General features: G+C 41.2%; 2 protein-coding genes across 2 annotated transcripts in view; both read right to left on the reverse strand.

Moving 5' to 3' along the window:
- The window catches only part of nup98 (nucleoporin 98 and 96 precursor), a 35,314-nt gene extending 20,922 nt beyond the window's left edge, over nucleotides 1-14,392 (reverse strand). Inside the window, exons 1-15 of the mRNA XM_080014385.1 lie at nucleotides 14,275-14,392; nucleotides 13,032-13,143; nucleotides 12,471-12,566; nucleotides 8,808-8,993; nucleotides 8,490-8,632; nucleotides 7,494-7,601; nucleotides 6,975-7,158; nucleotides 6,404-6,588; nucleotides 5,778-5,918; nucleotides 4,735-4,870; nucleotides 4,363-4,455; nucleotides 3,173-3,313; nucleotides 2,600-2,733; nucleotides 1,633-1,820; nucleotides 1,136-1,252 (exon numbers count right to left, since the gene is read on the reverse strand). Of these exons, the coding sequence (XP_079870511.1) occupies nucleotides 1,136-1,252; nucleotides 1,633-1,820; nucleotides 2,600-2,733; nucleotides 3,173-3,313; nucleotides 4,363-4,455; nucleotides 4,735-4,870; nucleotides 5,778-5,918; nucleotides 6,404-6,588; nucleotides 6,975-7,158; nucleotides 7,494-7,601; nucleotides 8,490-8,632; nucleotides 8,808-8,993; nucleotides 12,471-12,566; nucleotides 13,032-13,110 (1,931 nt within the window). The 5' untranslated portion in view covers nucleotides 13,111-13,143; nucleotides 14,275-14,392. The remainder of the gene's footprint in view (nucleotides 1-1,135; nucleotides 1,253-1,632; nucleotides 1,821-2,599; nucleotides 2,734-3,172; nucleotides 3,314-4,362; nucleotides 4,456-4,734; nucleotides 4,871-5,777; nucleotides 5,919-6,403; nucleotides 6,589-6,974; nucleotides 7,159-7,493; nucleotides 7,602-8,489; nucleotides 8,633-8,807; nucleotides 8,994-12,470; nucleotides 12,567-13,031; nucleotides 13,144-14,274) is intronic.
- Nucleotides 14,393-16,696: 2,304 nt separating this feature from the next.
- LOC307240022 (odorant receptor 131-2-like) lies at nucleotides 16,697-18,582 on the reverse strand (the record flags this gene model as incomplete). The annotated part of the gene is made up of 2 exons (XM_080013597.1): nucleotides 16,697-16,773; nucleotides 17,751-18,582. The coding sequence occupies 2 exons, from the start codon at nucleotides 18,580-18,582 to the stop codon at nucleotides 16,697-16,699; spliced, it is 909 nt and encodes a 302-aa protein (XP_079869723.1).
- Between the last annotated feature and the right edge of the window lie 1,287 nt (nucleotides 18,583-19,869).

Genomic DNA, 19,869 nt, shown 5'->3' on the forward strand with positions numbered 1-19,869 from the left:
CTCCCCCAAATTCTTGAATGGATTTTGCTTGACAATCCTCTCAAGCCTGTGGTTATCCCTTTTGCTGGTGCACCTTTTCCTACCACACTTTTTCCTTCCACTCAATTTTCTATGGATATGCCTGGATCCAGCACTCTGTGAACAAGCAGCTTCTTTAGCAATGACCTTTTGTGGCTTATCCTCCCTGTGGAGAGTGTCAATGACTGTCTTCTGCACATCTGTCAAGTCAGCAGTCTTCTCCATGATTGTGTAGCCTACTGACCCAGACTGAGAGACCATTTAAAGGCTCAGGAAACCTTTGCAGGTGTTTTGACTTTCCAATATTGTACTTTTTCACAATATTCTAATTTTCTGAGACACTGAATTTTGGGGTTTCATTATCTATAGCCACAATCATCAACAGTTCAAGAAATAAAGGCTTGAAATATTTCACTCTACGTGTAATGAATCTATATAATATATGGGTTTCACTTTCTGAAATGAGTGACAAAATATTGAACCTTTTCATGATATTCTAATTTTATGAGATGGACCTGTATGTATGCTCATATGTATATTTATGTGACTATATAAACACCTTGAACCATGAATCATTCTACATGAGAACTGCGTTTTTAAATTTATCCGCATTTGTGTGAATATGACCTCTGAAAGAATGAATAGAATATCATGGGGGAAAATATTTCAATAGTATGCTGTATCGATCTTGTCCCCCACTCCTAAAAGTGTGTTTGTCAGGCTAAGTTTGCAGTCAGTGGGATGAGTAAAAAAAGCCTCTTCTTTTCCACAGAAGCAACAGTTCAAAGTGAGTGGCAGTATATGGACTTGTTTTGAGTTTAAAATAATGTGCTAAAAAACTTCCACATTGTTGTAACAATTCAAGGATAACTCCCTAATATTCATTGTACTGATGATTAATATTTGTCTTTTTTCCTTTCATGTGGGCATGTTATTTCTCTAAAACTATTTGATGGCTGTTGAATTTTTCACGCAAACTGACCAAATGCTAAAAATCACAGGAGATTGGTATTCTTGGCTTGCTCTCTTACTGATACAAACTTCGAATTCCAAACACTTAGGCCAGGTTGTCTTTATGTTAACCATGGGCTATGCTTGAATGTGTGTGGGATGAAACCTGTGTCCGTTGTGAGGGTACTCTGAGGGGGACGCCAGGTCATCCGTATCTCTATTGATGGGACTGCTGTACAGGCTGTTGTTCAAGTTCTTCAGCACCAGCTTCTTTATGCTCTTCCTGTAACACACACAAACAACAATAGAAACCTTGACTAGCCTTGCTAATGCCACGTATTATACTTCTCCACCAGCAGGAGTCAAGCTGACAATCTACTTTGGGTGCTACAGCTAGAAGGACAGATGCCCCTGTGGACATCAGAAAGTTTGCTACAACACTCAATATCCTAATTAAAAGAAGCCAGTTGCAATTGACCACTGCCAATTCCAACAAGCTCAATATTTTTTTTTATCTTAAACCAATTTACAATCCAATAACCTTAAAAAATAAAATATCAGTTGAGGGGACATCAACCAATAAATAGACATTTCACTATTTCAGCACATTACCAGTTGATACCAAACACAGTGTGGCTGGAAGAATCATAAAGGTGTCTGTACCGGGGGACGAAGGCTCCGTTGGTGAGTGAAGGCTCATCGTCATCCAGTCCGTCAAACAGCTGAGACTTTGAGGCCCCTGATGATGTCAGAGCTTTGGGGCGAACACGTGTTGCAGGCCGCGGAGTGAGCCTGTAGTGTGTGGGCGTAGTCAGGGCCTTCTGGGCGGCAGGATTGGTCGGTTTCAGACGCTGTCAAAAAGTAAGGCACAGGTTGATTGAGTGTTCGATTGGCCTTTACCTTTCACTTGTATTACATTAGTCTCTTGTTTTTATAGATAATGGATAAAGCACACCCAAAGAGCTCAGAACCATGGTGAACACAGTCAGTGCTAACGTCTTGTCTTTGTCTCACTATCAAACGTAATTAGTCCTTAATTCAGTCCAAGGTTCTTGCCCATTTTAGACCTTCCAGATTTTGTCTACCTCATTTCCTCAACAGCAGTACTGAATGTCATTTTATTTTGGCATCTTAAGGGTTTCCTGTCATCCCACTTTTCTATGTCTCCTCAGGTTCCTAGAGAGAAAACAAGCTGAATCAAGGGTTATCCAAGGCTATACTGACCAATATTGATATATGCTGGAGTAATAACGTAAACGAACATAGAGAGGTAACGGTGTGTGCACACACCAGTGCGTTTCACTGTGTGCACAAGGGAAAGTGCAACTGTGACCAGAATGTCCAGTAATTCCACAGATGTGGCCATGATATAAAATAAAAGAAATAAACCTGACCATCCCAGAATGTTCTCTAGTGCAGAGGTTCCCAAACACCGGCCCACGATCCGCACCAGACCAGTGTGGAGTAAATTAAATACATCTAGAGTTTTTATTTGGTTTGTTTGGAGAAAAGATCGCTCTGACCCGAGCTATGGAACATTGCGTAACGACATGCAGAAGATCCCACCAATTTAAACTTGAACAAAGCCTCTGTGAGGCCCCCGCTGTTGTGGGGTCTCCTCGCCACTCACCTCCTCCTTCTTTTTGGGGTCTGACAGGGGGTTTCTGAAGAGGGGAGAGTCTCCAAAAGGAGAGTAAGCCAGCGCGTTGATCTGCTGTTGCAGCACAACCTGCTGAGCCGCTGCTGCATTGGGGTCAGTCAGAGCTGCAATCAAAAACAAAACGCATTGAGACATTCTGTTTGAAGTAGTTTGAAGGAAAGAAAAACAAGGCAATGGGGCAAAAGACTGAGCAAGTGCGTGTCTGATCAAGTTCAAGACGGTACATAAAGTACAATAAAGAGTTCAGGTGAAATTGATGCAAATTCCATTTTAACATGACATGAGCAAATTTCCATTGATCAGATTCCCACTGATATTGCTCTTCCTCTCTATGCGCCAAAAATTAAATGATAGCAAATTGAGAAAGTGGTTTATGTCCTCCAGAAATACTTGCCTTTTCAAAATGAAATTCGAGAGATGAAAATTTAAGAATACTTAATGGACCACCGGGTCTCGTATAGAAATGTGATAAGACTGGCTGACCAAGAATTATAGGTAAAGGGAATAAAGAGACAGGAGTATTAGAGATTGTGGGCTACTGACCAACAGGCTGCTGAGGTGCGCCAAAGCCCAGTGTGCTGGTTCCACTGTTGAACCCTGACGCTCCAAACGCTCCCATGGTTCCTAGAGTGGTTCCAAGCTTGTTCTGGGTATTCCCAAACAGAGACGTCTGACCTGCGCCCACTGCGGAATGCCCGCACGCACACACACACACACACACACACACACACACACACACACACACACACACACACACACACACACACACACACACACACACACACACACACACACACACACACACAACCTATTTTCCACAATTTGAATGAATACAGTTCATGTTCCTCTTTCTGATGACCACTTTTCTATGTTATGTAACAAAAACGGCCTGGTATGAAAAGCTTCTTATGACTTAATGGAGCAGCTGTCTGTTATGTTGGTTTTTATACAACAAGCTGAAGCTTCATTGCAAGCCATTTGAAGCTTTGTGACATGCCAGGACTTTTACGCTTTGTGACGTACCTTATACTTATACTGAGGTAAGTTAAGGTAAGTTTCATTTTGGAGGATTTAAATGTATATTTACATTTACATTGATCAGACGCTTTTATCCAAAGCGACTTACAATTATTCAAACACCGACGGACGCAGCCATCAGGAGCAATTAGGGGTTAAGTGTCTTGCTCAAGGACACTACAGCATGCTAGCAGGAGGAGCCTGGGATCCAACCAGCAACCTTTAGATTACTAGACGACCAGCTCTACCTCCTGAGCTACCATCCCCTGTGATATATTTGATACAACACAGACAATTAATTGTAGAACCCAGAATCGCAATCGCCACCCCTTGCAGCCGCCTGCGCGAGCACCTCGTGTCGATTACGCACATTTTAGTATTTTTAGAGCTTATAGAGCTCATTGTGTGTAATCACCGGGTGTCATGATACCTCACTGCATATATGTATGACCGTATGTATGTGACAAACGATCTCTTGAACGGGCAAATCTAACGTAAACTGTTAAATACTATTCTCGATAATATTCTGAGGTTTTATATTCTTAAATGTATAGCATTGCTAATTATAAAATGTATTCAAAGGGCCAATATGCATTACTTTTTGGCCCAGGGCCCGATAATTGAAAAGGCCTCGACTAGAGGAATTGTGACCACCCCAATGCCTCAGTTATTTTACCAGTAATTCTATCTATTCTACAGTGTGGTTCTGTTGGCACCTGCTCCAAAGCCTGCTCCCAGCCCGGTCCCCAGGCCTCCAGTGACTGGCTTATTTCCAAACAGGGTTCCACCAGCGGGGTTGGCACCAAAACCTGCAACAAGCCAAGTGCGAAGGAGAACCTGAAAGAACCCGCTTCTTGTGATGATGATAATCAAATGAAAACACTACGGTTTCTTGTCATTTCTATAACCAGGAAATTCACTGTTGCAAAGCACAACAGGTAAAAAAAAACAAAAACTCAAGTATGGCCATTCCTTGCTTTTGACTCTTACCAATATTCAATTATTCAATATTCAACTGTGACATCAGTTTCATCACCTAAAATGCAAATCTCACAACAGGGAAGGATGTGGGTGCAGGAAAATCTTACCAAAGGTTGACGTGTTGGCCCCAGTGCCCAGTGTCAAGGCAGGCTTATTGCCAAACAGACCCGTGGCTGTCCCAAAGGACGGTGCGCTGGTAGTGGTGGTCCCAAAGCCCGCTGGCTTGCTGCCAAAGAGGCTTTGCTTTAAGAAACAAAATCCCAGACAAAAACATTCACTCGCAGTTCCAACACCATGGCCAAACACTGAACTGTAAACTATGCGATGGCACGGGAGTGTTTTGTTTAAAATATATAAGTTTCATTTGTTCAATGTTTCCTTTTTACAATAAATAAAAAAAGAACACCCATCATCAGAAGAAAATGATTCTCTATACCAAGGTTTATTCAAGGAACAAAAAGCCCTTCAGCTCCATATAACAGAATATCTGTTTGCTATTTTATTCATCAAGCCATTTAATAAAAAAGACAACACTTCTTACTAGGCATGCCACGGTGAGGAATCTTTCCCACCAGTTAATACAGTCAGGACATTTTACCGAGGGGGGGGTGTGTGTCTCCGTTGTGCATGGTTGGTAATTACACATGGAGGAAGACAGGTCCTGATCCATACCTGATGGAAGGTCTCCTATATACTCCTCTCCCCCCATGATAAGCAGACTGTGCTGCGACTTTGCGATGACAAAACAGCCATTTTCACTTTCACTTTTGTAGCGTCCAACTAATTATTCATTCAACACGCCTAGTATTTTACATATTTATTATTTTTTTTTTTTTTCCTTAATTTGATGCCGATACATGAAAATGAACTAAATTTTTTTGAATTAGGTTTTGTCTTACACCGATAACCGCAGCAACTCTACTGCTTACCCATTATATTTAATCATACACTTAAATCATACAAAAAAGTTCTAATTATAGAACTTTTTATTACTTGGTTATATTGCTGGTCGTTGGAAGGAGAATAAAAATCTAATAAAATTAAGAATTGTATAACCACATTGGACGTTGAAAGGAACAGAAAAAGCCGTAACAGGAGTTTCCTTCCAAGTCCTCGCTCTAGAGTTCATAGAGTGAGCCGTGGTTGGTACCTGTGTACCGACATTGCCGAAGCCAGTGTTCGTTTGTCCGAAGAGCCCGGTAGCCGCCCCGAACCCGGTGGCCGCGCTGGTTTGAGCCGTGGCTCCAAACAAACCTCCCGCCTGGGAAGCTGCTGTGTTACCGAACAAACCCTGAGGAACAGAACAGAGTCACATTAACCGATCCTTTTCACAGCGTGGGTGGGAGGACCTCTGGATCTATGCATTCATATATCCCCCAAATAGTTTTTAAATAACATTAATCATGACTTGTTTTTTTCAGTGAAATCTACCCTCACAAAAATTATTTCCCGGAAATGATGGAAATTTCATGGAAAATTAATCAAATATTCTGACTGAGCGCTACACTTGACCAAAGAAACTTAAATCTAGCTGCGTCTACTGAAACATGTATGGATGACCTTTCCCACATAATGTTTCTTGACCCTTTTATTTAGAGTATAAGTAATGCACTTCCCCTTCATGGAAAAGTCACATAGTGCAGATTTAAAGACACTGCTTTGGTAAGCAGGTGAGTGCAAGAGAACAAGCGACAGAGACACACAGATGGAGACCAACAAAGATGATAATCAGAAAAGGGAAGGACAGAAAGAGACAAAGAAAGAACCTTGACTCACCATGGTGCTGGTGTTGGCCTGGCCCATGGTATTTGTGTTGCCAAAGGAGAAGCCAGTGTTTTGTGTAGTAGTCGTTTGGCCAAAAGGCTTGAAGAGGCTGCCTGCTTGCTGCTGCTGCTGCTGCTGCTGCTGCTGCGCCTGTTGGCCAAACAAGCTGCCTGTGGCCGCACCGAAACCACCAGTATCTAGACGTGAAACATCAGCACAATGAGTAGGTGAGAGAGGCATAAGTCTATAATAAGGTGGTGGCAGTAGCATGAGCAGTGGTTGACATTATAGAGAAGCAGTTAGGAGTCCCTAGCTGTTCCCCAAAATGACATCCAAAGTCATTGCAGAAGTCACCCTAAAATCCGTGAAGCTTCTTTAAAATTCCAATTCACATCAACCAATTTGCCAGCCAGGAGGACGATTTTATCAAAGTGCCGCAATGCGGTGCGTAATCTTGCCCAAATACAGTCCTTGGCATCATTATCCCCACGCCCGTGAAAGTGGAAAGAGTTATCTGAAGCTTCATAAGGACCAGTTGGAAGAAACAAAAAGGACACAGCAATTTTGGACTGTTCTGACTTACTGGTGCCAAATGTGGTCTTTGCCTGACCGAAGGAGAAGCCAGTGTTTGTGGCAGATGAGCCAAAGAGGCCCGAAGCGGTACTGGAGGTGGCCGGAGCAGCTGCACCAAACAGACCCCCCGTCCCTGCAGCCATAGGGTTGGAGGGGCCCTTCCTGCCTGCCTGGTAATCCTCCAACCTCAACTCCTAAAAAGAGATGGACAAATTAAAATTAAAGAATGCTTTGGATGTACCAGCCTATTAATAATGGCCAGTTAGGTTGTCTAAATGTGAAAAAGTCTGTCCACAAAAAGCCAAAATGTAATATAAGACTATCTGGAGACTATCATCGGATGACTAAATATTTTCATTGCTCTTCTGTAAGCTTACTGAGCAGCATATTCACCACATGCAGTGCATACTGTCCCACAACATGCACAATTTCACAACAGAAACCGAATGACCATTGGGGTCATTAAACTGAACTGAAAAATATGTCAGTCTAAGTTATTAACAGATCAATGGTATTTTCTCTTACTCACCTCCAACGATTTGTTCTCATACTCCTTCATGGCCGTGATGCACTGATGTTTGGTGTTGATGCTCGTGGTCACGCCTCCTTTCACCATTGTGTCACTTCCGGTTGGGGGCTAGACAACAAGGTAAAAACACTTATTTCGTTTGTAACCACATATTTGCCGCAATCCCAACCTCCCCCATGAAGTAGAAAATTGGAGTTTGGCCTTTTATCATTTCAGTGCACCGTGCTTGTATTATTGCATAAAAGTGACTAGGATGTTGATGATCAGCTGAAAGGAAGAATTAAGTCTGTATACGGTATGAGTAGGAGCTTGTCTTATTTGATTAAAATTGTTCATTAAATTCTGTTCTGAACAAGTAAGAGAATTTTACGCCAAACTCCATTGCAGAAACATTTGGAGCCTGGATATGCATCTTTCATTAGCTTGTAAGAATTAATATTACTGAACATAATTAATCAAATCATTAGTTAGTCCATTTCTTAATTTGCCATTCAGATGATTACCAAAACGCCTCTATTTCAACAAAATATCTGTGTTTTCCATTCCAATTAATTTGTGGTACAATGGTGATACTTCAGGAAACAGGCCCTTCTCGATAATGCTTTATGAAAAAGTCCCTATTTAAAAAGCTGTTTTTAATCTCATTTAAAATACAGACATCAATCACATATGTAAATAAGTCTTGTTGCAAAATGTCATCACCAGCATCATGGCAAATAGACTGCATCTTAGATAGTGCTTTTCTAATCTTGTGTCTCACATTCACACACATTCATACATCGATGGCAGCGGCAACCATGCAAGATGCACGCCTGCTCATCGAGAGCAGTTAGGGGTTCAGTGTCTGGCTCAAAAAAAATGTAGATGTGCTGCCGTGGAGGAGCCAGGGATCAAACGAGGAACCCTCTGATTACTGGACAACCCTGCTCTACCTCCTGCACCACCTCGCCCCATCTGGCTCCCTACAATTCATTTTCCTCTTGTCTAAATACTCACATTGAATTTAAGGGTGGTTCCTGGTTGCTGGGTAGCTGAGAACCCAGAGGCCCCAAACAGGGAGCCTGAGGCCCCCCCAAATGGGTTTGAGGCAGTGTTGGTCGACCCAAACAGCCCTCCACTGCTTGTGCTTGTCCCAAAAGCTAGAAAAAGGAAAGGGTGTATAGAATTTACTTTGAGAAATATAGAAAGCTGGTCAAAACCAGAACTACTAAAGCCTAATACTAATGTAAGCAAGGATATCGGGTCATTGTTTAGAAATGTAGTAAACATTCATTATAAGAGTGATTAATGAAAGCAAGAATAGCAGATACTCACTGCCAAAGGAGGCTGGTTTGTTTGCTCCGAAAGCATTGTTCTGCTGAGTGAAGAGTCCACCGCCTCCACCTGTGTTGGTACTACCAAACAGGCTGGTGGAGGTTCCACTGGCCGTGCCAAATCCAAAGCCAGTGCTGGTGGAGGAAGTCACAGGCTGGCTGAACGTACTGGAACCAAACAGGCCACCTGGGACAGTGGTAGCACAATTATAATAACTGCTCACAGAACGGGGCATGGAGAAACAGGCACCAAACTCCATGCAACCAATACTCCAGCGTTATTTTCTCCACACCATGAATGGCTTACATTTGAGCAAAAGGAAATAAATTAAATGCAGTGAATATCAAATAAATAACATATTATAAGATGTACAGTCGTGGCCAAAAAATATTGGCACCCTAGCATTTTTTTCCAAGTAACACAAATGCTTCCAGAAAATTGTGAAATTAAAACATCTTTTGGTATCCACATATCAGACCTGCCAACCTTTGGGAAAATATTCTGAGTACCACAACAGTGTAACAGGGAGTCTCTGTGGCGTTTAGGTTACTGCAGCTAAATGACTCCAGTTATTCACACTGTAGCCATCTCATAACAAGGCTCATCACATCGAATGCAAGATACGACTACGGCTAACTATATACAGTATACACATTCATGAAGTAATATTTTATACAGTATACACATTCATGTAGTAATATTTTATACAGTGTACACATTCATGTAGTAATACTATGTACAGATTCATGTAGTAATACTATATACAGATTCATGTAGTAATACTATATACAGTATACACATTCATGAAGTAATATTTTATACAGTATACACATTCATGTAGTAATATTTTATACAGTATACACATTCATGTAGTAATACTATATACAGTATACACATTCATGTAGTAATACTATGTACAGATTTATGTAGTAATACTATATACAGATTCATGTAGTAATACTATATATAGTATACATATTCATGTGGTTATACTATATAGTATACATATTCATGCGGTTATACTATATAGTATACACATTCATGTGGTAATACTATGTACAGTATACACATTCATGTGGTAATACTATATACAGATTCATGTAGTGATACTATATAAAGTATACATATTCATGTGGTTATACTATATAGTATACACATTCATGTGGTTATACTATATACAGTAAACACATTCATCTAGTACAACTATATATAGTATACAGATTCATGTGGTAATACTATATACAGTAAACACATTGATGTAGTAATACTATATACAGTATACAAATTCATATCATTAGGATATACCCCTTGAAATGCATCATCTGGTAAAGTTACTGAACATGTTCACCAACCAGAGATGCACCACAATTTTCTTGCAGATTCCCATTTCCGTTCTGCTGTACGTCTATGACAAATACATCATGTGATCTGATCATGCTCACGTGATTGAACAGCTCCACATACGGACTACACTGCAATTTCCAGTTATCACAATAGTGAGATTGTTGATTTGGACGCTGTTTATTATTACTCATTATTCACTATGGAACAATAATAAAACATCAAACTGTCCCTGAGTTCCAATAAAATTTAATGTGACAGTCACCATGTTTGAGTATAATTCAACCTGTAACTGGACACAACTAACATGGAAATGTCCAGTTCAAACTTCAAATGAACATCTCTTTCACTTTAAGTGCAAATATACATTTATATTAAATTTATATGGTACTTTGCAAATAAATTGCAATCTTTACAAAAATTAAATAAAATAAACGGCCGACTCTTCTCATTCTGGTTCACTGGAAGACCTCCTTCCCTGACCATGCCTTAAAACAACTGAATCAAATGGAACGACTTGTTTCACTGAGTGACTCGTCAAGAACCGAGTCTCAAAGAAGAGTCAAACTTTTCATCACGAGCGGAGCATCGCTGTGACCGCAGTAGAAACAGTTTGCACAAGGTTAGAATTATGTCAGGCGATAAATAAATAACAGCATCATTCGCTCTCTTGAGCATCAACTACGTTACATTACGTTGGTATGAGGTTTGAGTATTGAAACATTTTGACGAGTACATGACAACAGTACCAGCGTGTAAATTTGACATGCACAGAATCTGAAAATATATCTGACACTGATCAGCCGGTGCAAACCAAGCAATGCCGGTCACCGGCCGATCGATCGGCGCATCTCACGTTTTATATGTTAACATTACAGTGACATTTTTTGTGCTTTATTATAAATCCCACTTTCCATTTTACCCCACAATGCAGTGTTGGACCTCGGTGGATGATAAAGTAGCTCAGGGATGCTGTCTATCAGTGGAGTTAAGTGAGAGGAGAGGGAGAGTTTACTGAGTCACAGGTCGTAGCATCTGGTCCAGTCCCAGGGATGTAGTTTAAATACCCAATAAATGTACGCCATTGTTTTGATTCAATTGATTGATCCTTTTTGTATGTAGTTTCCGGTGGCATTTCGTACCTTTTTAGAAGTTGCAAGAAATAATTGGATTTCAAGCAGCTGAATCACCTCAAACTCACCTGTGGTGAGTCACAGGTGCCTGCAATCTAATAAACATTCATTGACCAGTTTAAATGGAGCAAAGTACCCATTCTGCTGTTTTGTGTCACTGTGTGTACTGTACCACACTGAGCATGGAGAAAAGAAAAAAAAAAAGCAGAGAATTGTCTGAGGAGGTCAGAGACAAGATCGTAGCCAAGCAAGGACAACCTCAAGGCTACAAGTCCATCTCCAGAGACCTTGATGCTCCTGTATCCACCATGCACAATATTATCAAAAAGTTTTTAAAGTACTGTAACCATCCTCACTAGACGAGGATGCAAGAGAAAAGTTGACCAAAGATTGCAGCGAAGGATTGTTTGAATGATGGAGAAAGGACCTCGCACAATTGCAAAACAGATTCAAGCTGACCTTCAGACACAAGGTACAACCGTTTCTACTTGCGTCTCCGTCCAAGGTAACAAGTCCTCCAGCAGGACAACAACAAAATACACACATCACAGAGCACCCTGTTATGATTCAAAACAAACACTGGGCTGTTCTAAAGTGGTCAGAAAGGAGTCCAGATCTAAATCCCATTGAACACTTTTGAATAGATCGGCAAACAGCAGTTGGAAGAAGGCACCCCTCAAATCTGAGAGAACTGGAGAAGTTTGCTAAAAGAAGAGTGGGCCAAACTGCCAGTAGAGGAATCTCCTTAAAGTCTACAGGAAGCGCTTGACAGCAGTTATTTTCTCCAAAAGCTGTGCTACCAAATATTAAATCTATGGTGTCAATAATTTTGTCAACGCTATTTCTGTTTTTTTTATGATTAAAAAGGAGACGTTAAGTTCTGAATCAAAAAGTTTCTGTCCTATTAACAGTGATATAAAGAATTGTAGAGACCAAATACTTCTGTCAATTTCACCTTATTTTAGAGACAATTGAGTATGTGTTTTTTTTAATGCACAAGGGTGGCAATATTTTTGGCCACGGCTGCATGTCCGGATCGCTGACAGCCTAGACTTGTGAACTTTGGCGGCAAATCTGTGAGACTGATGGAAATCTTCCCTGGTATAGAATTTGCAACACCTTGACAAGTCTAGCTGTCACTGATCAGAAACCTTGTTATTTGAAAGAGAAGGTAGGTCATTCCACAAACCAGGTTTGTTCTGCGTGGCACCAAACAGTCCTCCAGTGGTGCTCGTCTGTCCAAATGCTGATGTTCCAAAACCTCCAGTTGTTCCAAAACCAGTGTCTGAAAAAACAGTGCAAGTATATCAGAGAGGTTTTGGGCTGAAAAGAATACATAGGGTCTGTTCAGGACTAATTAAACAGGTTTCTGTTTGCACTGCAAAATAGGCCTATACTTACGGTTGTAAGTCGTAATTCATATAATAATGAAATGTGTTCCGAACAGAGAAATACTTCTGTAGGAGCCCGTCTCACTCAGCCCTGACCATCCCATTAAAAACAGACAGGTGGCCAAATTCAAAATAAAAAGCATTTATTTAACTCTGCTTCTGTTTAAAAAAAAAAAAAAAAAGGAATACTGAGGGTAAACATACATCTAAAAGAAATAAGCATATGGACAGATGGCACTGGCATTAAATATTGCCTGAAAATTGTCTGTTACGTTACATGCGTCTCTTAATTTTTGAGAATTTTGCTGCTGACATGAGTTCTAGTTCTGGCAAGGTGATGTGTGAACACAAATACTTACTTTGCTGTCCAAAGTTGGATGAAGTCCCAAAACCGCCAGCTCCTCCTCCAAAGGGAGCACCAAACGACTTGTTGAACATCTTGGTCTGCTAGCAGGCCTGCATAAGCCTGCTCTGTAGTAACAAAAGATATTCACAGATTATAGGCACTAGTGCATGCCCGGTCAAAATTTAAGAGTTTCTAAGACATTCGAATGGCACAGTTTAACAAAATGTAAATTATTCAGTCCCGTGTTCCATAATGGGGGATGAAACTGCCGGTTAAAGTCATACTCTGGGGAAAGACACTCAGTTGCAGAGCCCTGAAGCGCCACTCACGGTTTGCTGTTTATTGAAAGTTTATTAATAATTATTACACATTGTGTGTCCAAATTGCACTAAATTGGACACTGCACATCTTTGGGTCCAGAGCAATACACCTGCCAAGTGTGAGGTAGACCAGATGAAGAGTCAGACAGACATTCGGACAGAGACATTCCTGCCTTTATAGTTAATAGGATAGAAGGCCTGACCCTTGACCTTCCCGTGCACCCTACAGAGAGTGCAGTGAGTCCACTACTTGTTCAATTTGTCAAGCAAGTGTGTCATCAACGCAGGACCTGTAACAATATTAGTCAACAAGGTCAATACCAGGCAAAATCACTCAGTACAAGTAATTCATTACTGGACTTTGGAAGTATCTGTACTTGCTCAGGTATATTCAGTTTGGGAGACTATTACTTCACAACATTTCAAAGCAAAATATCTCTACTTTCTACGCGTCTACATTGGCGTAATCATGGACTTTTTCTTTAAACGACACCACCTTTGTAAATTATAATCAGAATCTGCACGCGCATTATAAGCAGAAAAAAAAGCTTTTTGTTCTAGGGAATCAAATACTTGTAATACTTAGTTTATTAAGGAGCAAGTATTTCTATACTGTTACTGAAGTGGAAACGTGACTTGATTTCGCCACAGTTGGAGCTGCCAGAATACAGCCGAATCATATGCGTCGGTTACAAGAAAAACTGAAAAATGTATTTGTGTTGGCATGATTGAGGTCCTGTACCATTGTTATTATTACCCACGCAGCTACATGTACAGCTTTATGTTTGTTTATGGGCAAAAACGAAGCCAGTCGAAATAAAATGCGTTATCAAGGTAGCCAGCTAGCAAGCTAATGAGCGCTAACTAACGGTCCCGCTGAATAACCAACGAACTGTGACGTCGGCGAAGCAGGAGCAGCCGCGCGGAGCTTCTCACCTTCACAGCGACTTCACCGGAGGAGCTTCCCGTCCAGTCTGCGGCGAAATATCGAACAAGTGCTCGGGAGCACCGGGGTGGAGCTAGCTTAGCCGGCTAGCTTCCTCGACGAGGAGGGAAAACGCAGGAACGAGGCCAAGCGTGCGTCAGTGCGTCGTCGGCGACACGTGATCCGCGTCCGTCGTCTGATTGGGTGAAAGATTGGCGAATCGGCGCCGCCGGTGTCGCCCACGTGCTGCGAGCGACCGGTGTGACGTCAGAGCCCGGTCTCGCCTCTGCGCTCCTCGGAAGCGGAGGCTCCTCGAGCGCTTCAAGCAGCATTGGGAGGAAAAAACACGAACGAAACCAACATAAAGGATGCGCGCGTATGTGCATCGTTTATATCTTTTTTTAACATTATATATAACGATTTTTTAACGATTTTTTTCATTTGCGTAGTGCCTCCCGCAGTACCCGAAAGAACCCCTAGGGGAACGAGCGAGTGAGAGTGAGAAACACTCTCTTAAAGCGCATTTCCCCACACTATTATTTGAAATAATTGTTATATTTTGTGTGGAAACAAGTCCTTATTCTATGAATATGTGTTCAAAAATGGCGTGATACTGGTCAGTCACCTATTTTAACAAATAAGGTCATTCTTGGAATTTCTCTCAGGACACAATATTCCCATAGTAACTCCTCGAGAAGATGCAACAGGGAACGCGAAGTTGGACAGTTTATATCGGTTTCTATGGCCTCCGGTCGCCATCACTTCCATTCAATTGGGTAAAGAAAAAGCTAAAATATGCAAATTGTCCAAAAACAGAGGAAGGAAGGCAGATGAGGACACAGGTTTTTCTGTGGCAGTTCTTCCCAAAAACAAGACTTCCAAGCATCTTTTGGCTCTGCCATGCCGACCCACATTCACGGTCCATGGGGGTGATGCCCACATATTTTTATTTATTTCTTTTATTTTACCTTTATTGAACCAGGAAGTCCCATTGAGATCAAAAATCTCTTTTACAAGGGAGACCTGGCCAAGGTAGCAGCCATACAAAATAGACAATATAAAACACGTACATGATACAAATGAACAGTAAAACAGAACAACAGATATTCAAGCACAATAGCCTCTCAAGAAAAACAATGACATTCCTCCCTCACTGCATTCTTTATGATAATCTTACAATCATTAATAGATATGAATGTTTTTAGTTTAAGAACTTGTTTTGCCAAAGTCTGTCAAAGCTTGAGGAACACTGAAGAGCAGCCACTTGGAGGCTGCAGATAGTGACTACTTGAGCTGACAGAGAGAAGGTACTGAGGTATTCTGGGAGTTTACCCAGCAGAGCTTTATACATGAACATATACCAGTGTTGCTGTCTACGAATAGTTAATGATGTCCAGCAGCTAAATGATAGAGAATTCAGTGGTAAGTGAGACATTTTGCATTTGTAATGAAATGTAGACAAGCATGATACACTGAATGGAGGCTCCTTAAAGTGGAAGAGGCCGCATGCATGTGTAGTATATCACCATCATCCATCACAGACAGAACGGTGGCTTCCACACGTTTATTATTTGTGGAGAATGTAAAACATGATTTATTTCTAAAATAAAAGCCAATCTTCATTTTGAGTTTCTTAACTAGATTAGAAATATGTACATTAAATGAGCTTTAAATCAATCCATATTCTCAGGTACTTATGAGAAGACACCCTTTCAATCAATGTACCATCAGATTGCCAAAGTTTTGCAAGCAAGCGTTTGATAAAATCATAAACTTTGTTTTCTGGGCATTTAAAACCAATTGTAGACCCTCCGAAGCTCCTTGTAATTACTGAAATACAGTCTGAAGTTCTTCAATCGCCTGTGCTGCAGAGGGAGCAGATGTTTAGACGATTGTGTCATCTGCATACAAATGCAATTAAGATGTAATGCCTTTACCTAAATCATTGATAAAAATAGGAAACAAAATAGGAGCCAAAATGGAACCTTGGGGCATACCTTTAGTCAGCTTAAGAAAGTCTGATTATTGGCCCTCTGCCTGGACACATTGAGTTCTACCTGTTAAGTAGTTTTTAAACCATTTAGGAGCCTTAGAAACAACGCCAGCTTTCCTGAGTTTGTCTGGAAGTCATTCACGATCCACTGAATCAAGCACTTTTGAAAGATCTACAAATGAGGCGGCAAAATGCGATTTTCTGTCCAAGCCACCAATGAGATCATTTGTCACAGCCATAGCAGCAGTGATAGTACTGTGACTGCTTCTAAAACCAGACTGAAACTCACATCAAATGTTATTATCGGCTAAAAAATGTTTCATCTGTAAATTAACCTGAGATTTAAGGATTTTAGTGAAGACTGAAACTGGCGGCTTGCTTGCCTAGCCCCCCCAGGAGCCGTTTTTTTGCTGTCGAAACGCGAAGAACTGGTTTCGAGATTAGACAGACTCCGACGGAACCAGCTCTCGAAACGCCTCGGTGGAAAAATTGGTATCAGTCACTCGGTCAGGCTCACCTGAGAATACATGTGGAGGAGAGAAATACGACAAAGTAATAGAAGTTTTTTTCAGGTTTTATTTGTATTCACTAGAAAGAAGTTACATCTCCACACAAAAAATATCTGACTGGGGCGTTTTTCAAAGGAACACTATGTCACTATTTCACATATACCCATAAATATATTGAAAACAATACAGCGCTGATTTTGTAAATGTCTTAGTGATTAGAAGGTGTCTGAAGCTGAAACTGGTTCTGACTCTTCACCTCCTTCCCAGCTTGAAATGTCTTGGAGCTTGTTGCACTGTTACACTCGTTTAAAGTCAAGAAAAGATTCAAGCGGTTATTTGTCAATTACATATATATACGGTCATATATATATATATATATATATATATATATATATATATATGCATCTGGTTGTGTCAGATAAATGCCAAAGTAAAAAACAGTAGACAGTGCATGATGCAAGCATTTTAAATACTACAGCGCAGTTAAAATAGTAAAATTATCTTGATGATCGTGATTTGATGCAACTCTATCCTGAATTTCATTTTAAATTACGCAGCCTGTTTTTTCTACCCCAGAATTGAAAGGAAAGATCTAACTTTTGTTCTAAAATCACTTACATCAATTGGAATGTAATTCCTAATAAAGTTGGTTACAATTTGAACAAATGATGGTACTGTTGAAGTAATTAGGCCAAAATGATAGCAGACCTTTTTACAACTATTTCAGAAAATCGCACATATTCATACGTTCATACATATATGCAGTGAAGTCAGTGATGTCTTAAGATGTACCTTAGAATGACATTTTGGCTGGTAAAATATCGTAATCTAATGTACATTGAAATGTAATCTAGTGGATTTTATTTTTGCGTGAATTCATATCATTTTCATAATTTCTGAATTTCTAAGTCTGATTTGACAATAGAACGCTTCTCATGCATGCACATGTTTGAACCTAAGACATCACATTTACATGTTGTGGAACATGGGAACAAGTGTTTAAGGAAGGTAAGTCTGATGGTTCTGTCTCTGAGGCCATAGATGAGAGGACTGAGACATCGGGGAAAGATGATTAAAATCACATACATAACATTCTGGATCCGCACCACAACTAACTTGTCAGAAATTGCCATTACAGCTGTAAGCGTTGGCATATACAGGGTCGAGGAAAGGATCAAGCAGAGCTGCACCATATGTAGTAGAATGGTATTACGAGCCTTGATCACAGAAGCTTTGTCTGTAGAAGCAGACCTCGCCGCTGCCATCACACCAAAATAAGAGCAAATGATTGCTGCTGCTGCCGTCGCAAAAACAAGACAGCTATAGGTATTGTGGTAGTAATTACATACCGGTACAAAATAAAAAGTCACTGCAGTGCAAGTCTCTTTCATCTGGAGGCTCTCTAGTTCATGAAATGGAAAACTTGAGAGTAAACTAACCCGAATTATCCCATTAAGGAAAATAAAGCCCAAAACGGTAGCCACAGCCCCTCCTGTGTTTCTGATGGTGACAATGACTGCATGTCTCAGAGGAAAGCACACTGCCACATATCTCTCCAACGACATCACCACGAGGATGAGAGGGGACACTTCAGTGGTAAGAGAGGCGGGAATAATCAGAATACCACATACATAATACGTCAAGTAGATTCTAGAAAACGCCAGTAAGCAAAGGAGCTGTGCCAAAACAAGCTGGACAGTGTCTGCAAAAAGTAGAGTGTACAAAAGGATGAAACGGGAGGTCTCACGGAGGACTGGCTTGCTCCTTAAGGTGTACAGCATGACGCAGTTAATGTAGAGGAAGGTAAAGCAGGGCATGCTATTCAAAAGAGCAAGCGGTATTTTCTCCAGCAAACTTTGATACTGCTCTCCAACAGTGACATTGTCCGGAAACTGAGTTGCATTCAACATGTTAGAGAAACATCACATTCCCCATATCAAGCATTTGAAGTATTTTCTCCCTATGAAGTATTTTCTCCAGCAAATTTTGATACTGCTCTCCAACAGTGACATTGTCCGAAAACTCAGTTGCATTCAACATGTTAGAGAAACATCACATACTCAATATGAAGCAAAACTATTGTTGTAAACAGACAAATACATCTCCTGCGTGTATCCTCAGATCAGTATAGAGCCGTCATCCTTGGAGATGAGATGCATGTTCAGTTCACACAACAAATAGAGAACAATCCATATGTACTTGTCTTTTGTCGACAGTTTGCAGTTACAAGGGCAGAGTTGCTCTGGGCATCTCTCCGACAGCCTCACATATTTGAGGTCTGTTCTCACTCACTTCACGTGACACAGTCACATGGGTCAGTGTGGTCACCATAGAAACACAGCCTCTTGACATCCTTGGGATTTGAACTGTAATGATTCATAACAGTGCATTTTTCTTGTCTTTAGGTTTTCACCATGGCATATTTTGATATTGTAAATTATTGTGACGAAATCATGAATGAATTTATCATATATAATATAATATTACCTGTAATCAATTATATTTTATTTTTTGAACTGTGCTGTCAGCTGACAGGGCATTCAACAGAGGGATAACTCATGACCCCTGTCAAGCACACATTTGTGTGCTTGACAGGGGCTATGTGGGGCTATGTTGTCTGGTGGGGCCATCCAGGGCTGATTGGCCTCAGGTGAGTGGCCAGACAAATAACAATTCAGAAGACTAATCCTATGATGAGACAACTAGGTAAACCATGGCCTACCTAAGCAGCGTGCGGCTCAGCACCCACAAGGTGAATCATAAGGGTGGAGTGCACAGAGAACCTCACCTCTCTGGTGGGAGCACGGAGCTGCCTGACATGGCGGAGGTGCATGGCAGAGGCGCATATAGGACACTCTGCGCCCTTGGCTGATCGCTGTAGGTTGGCTGCCACCAGGTACGGGAGGTGGGCGCACTGGGGCGCGGATGGGTCCGGGGAGAGGGGGTCTGCGTGGTAGCTTCCCGGCCTGCTGCGCCCCTGGATCGATCCGGTTGCGGCTACCCCACAATAGACCGAGCGCTTGCGGGATGGGCGGGGTGCAGGCTATGTGGGTGGGGATGCGGTGGGCAGCTTCCATCTTGCCTATCACGCTCCTTTTAATCCC

This window comes from Zeus faber (genome assembly GCF_960531495.2).
Source record: "Zeus faber genome assembly, chromosome: 14".
Lineage (NCBI taxonomy): Eukaryota > Metazoa > Chordata > Actinopteri > Zeiformes > Zeidae > Zeus > Zeus faber.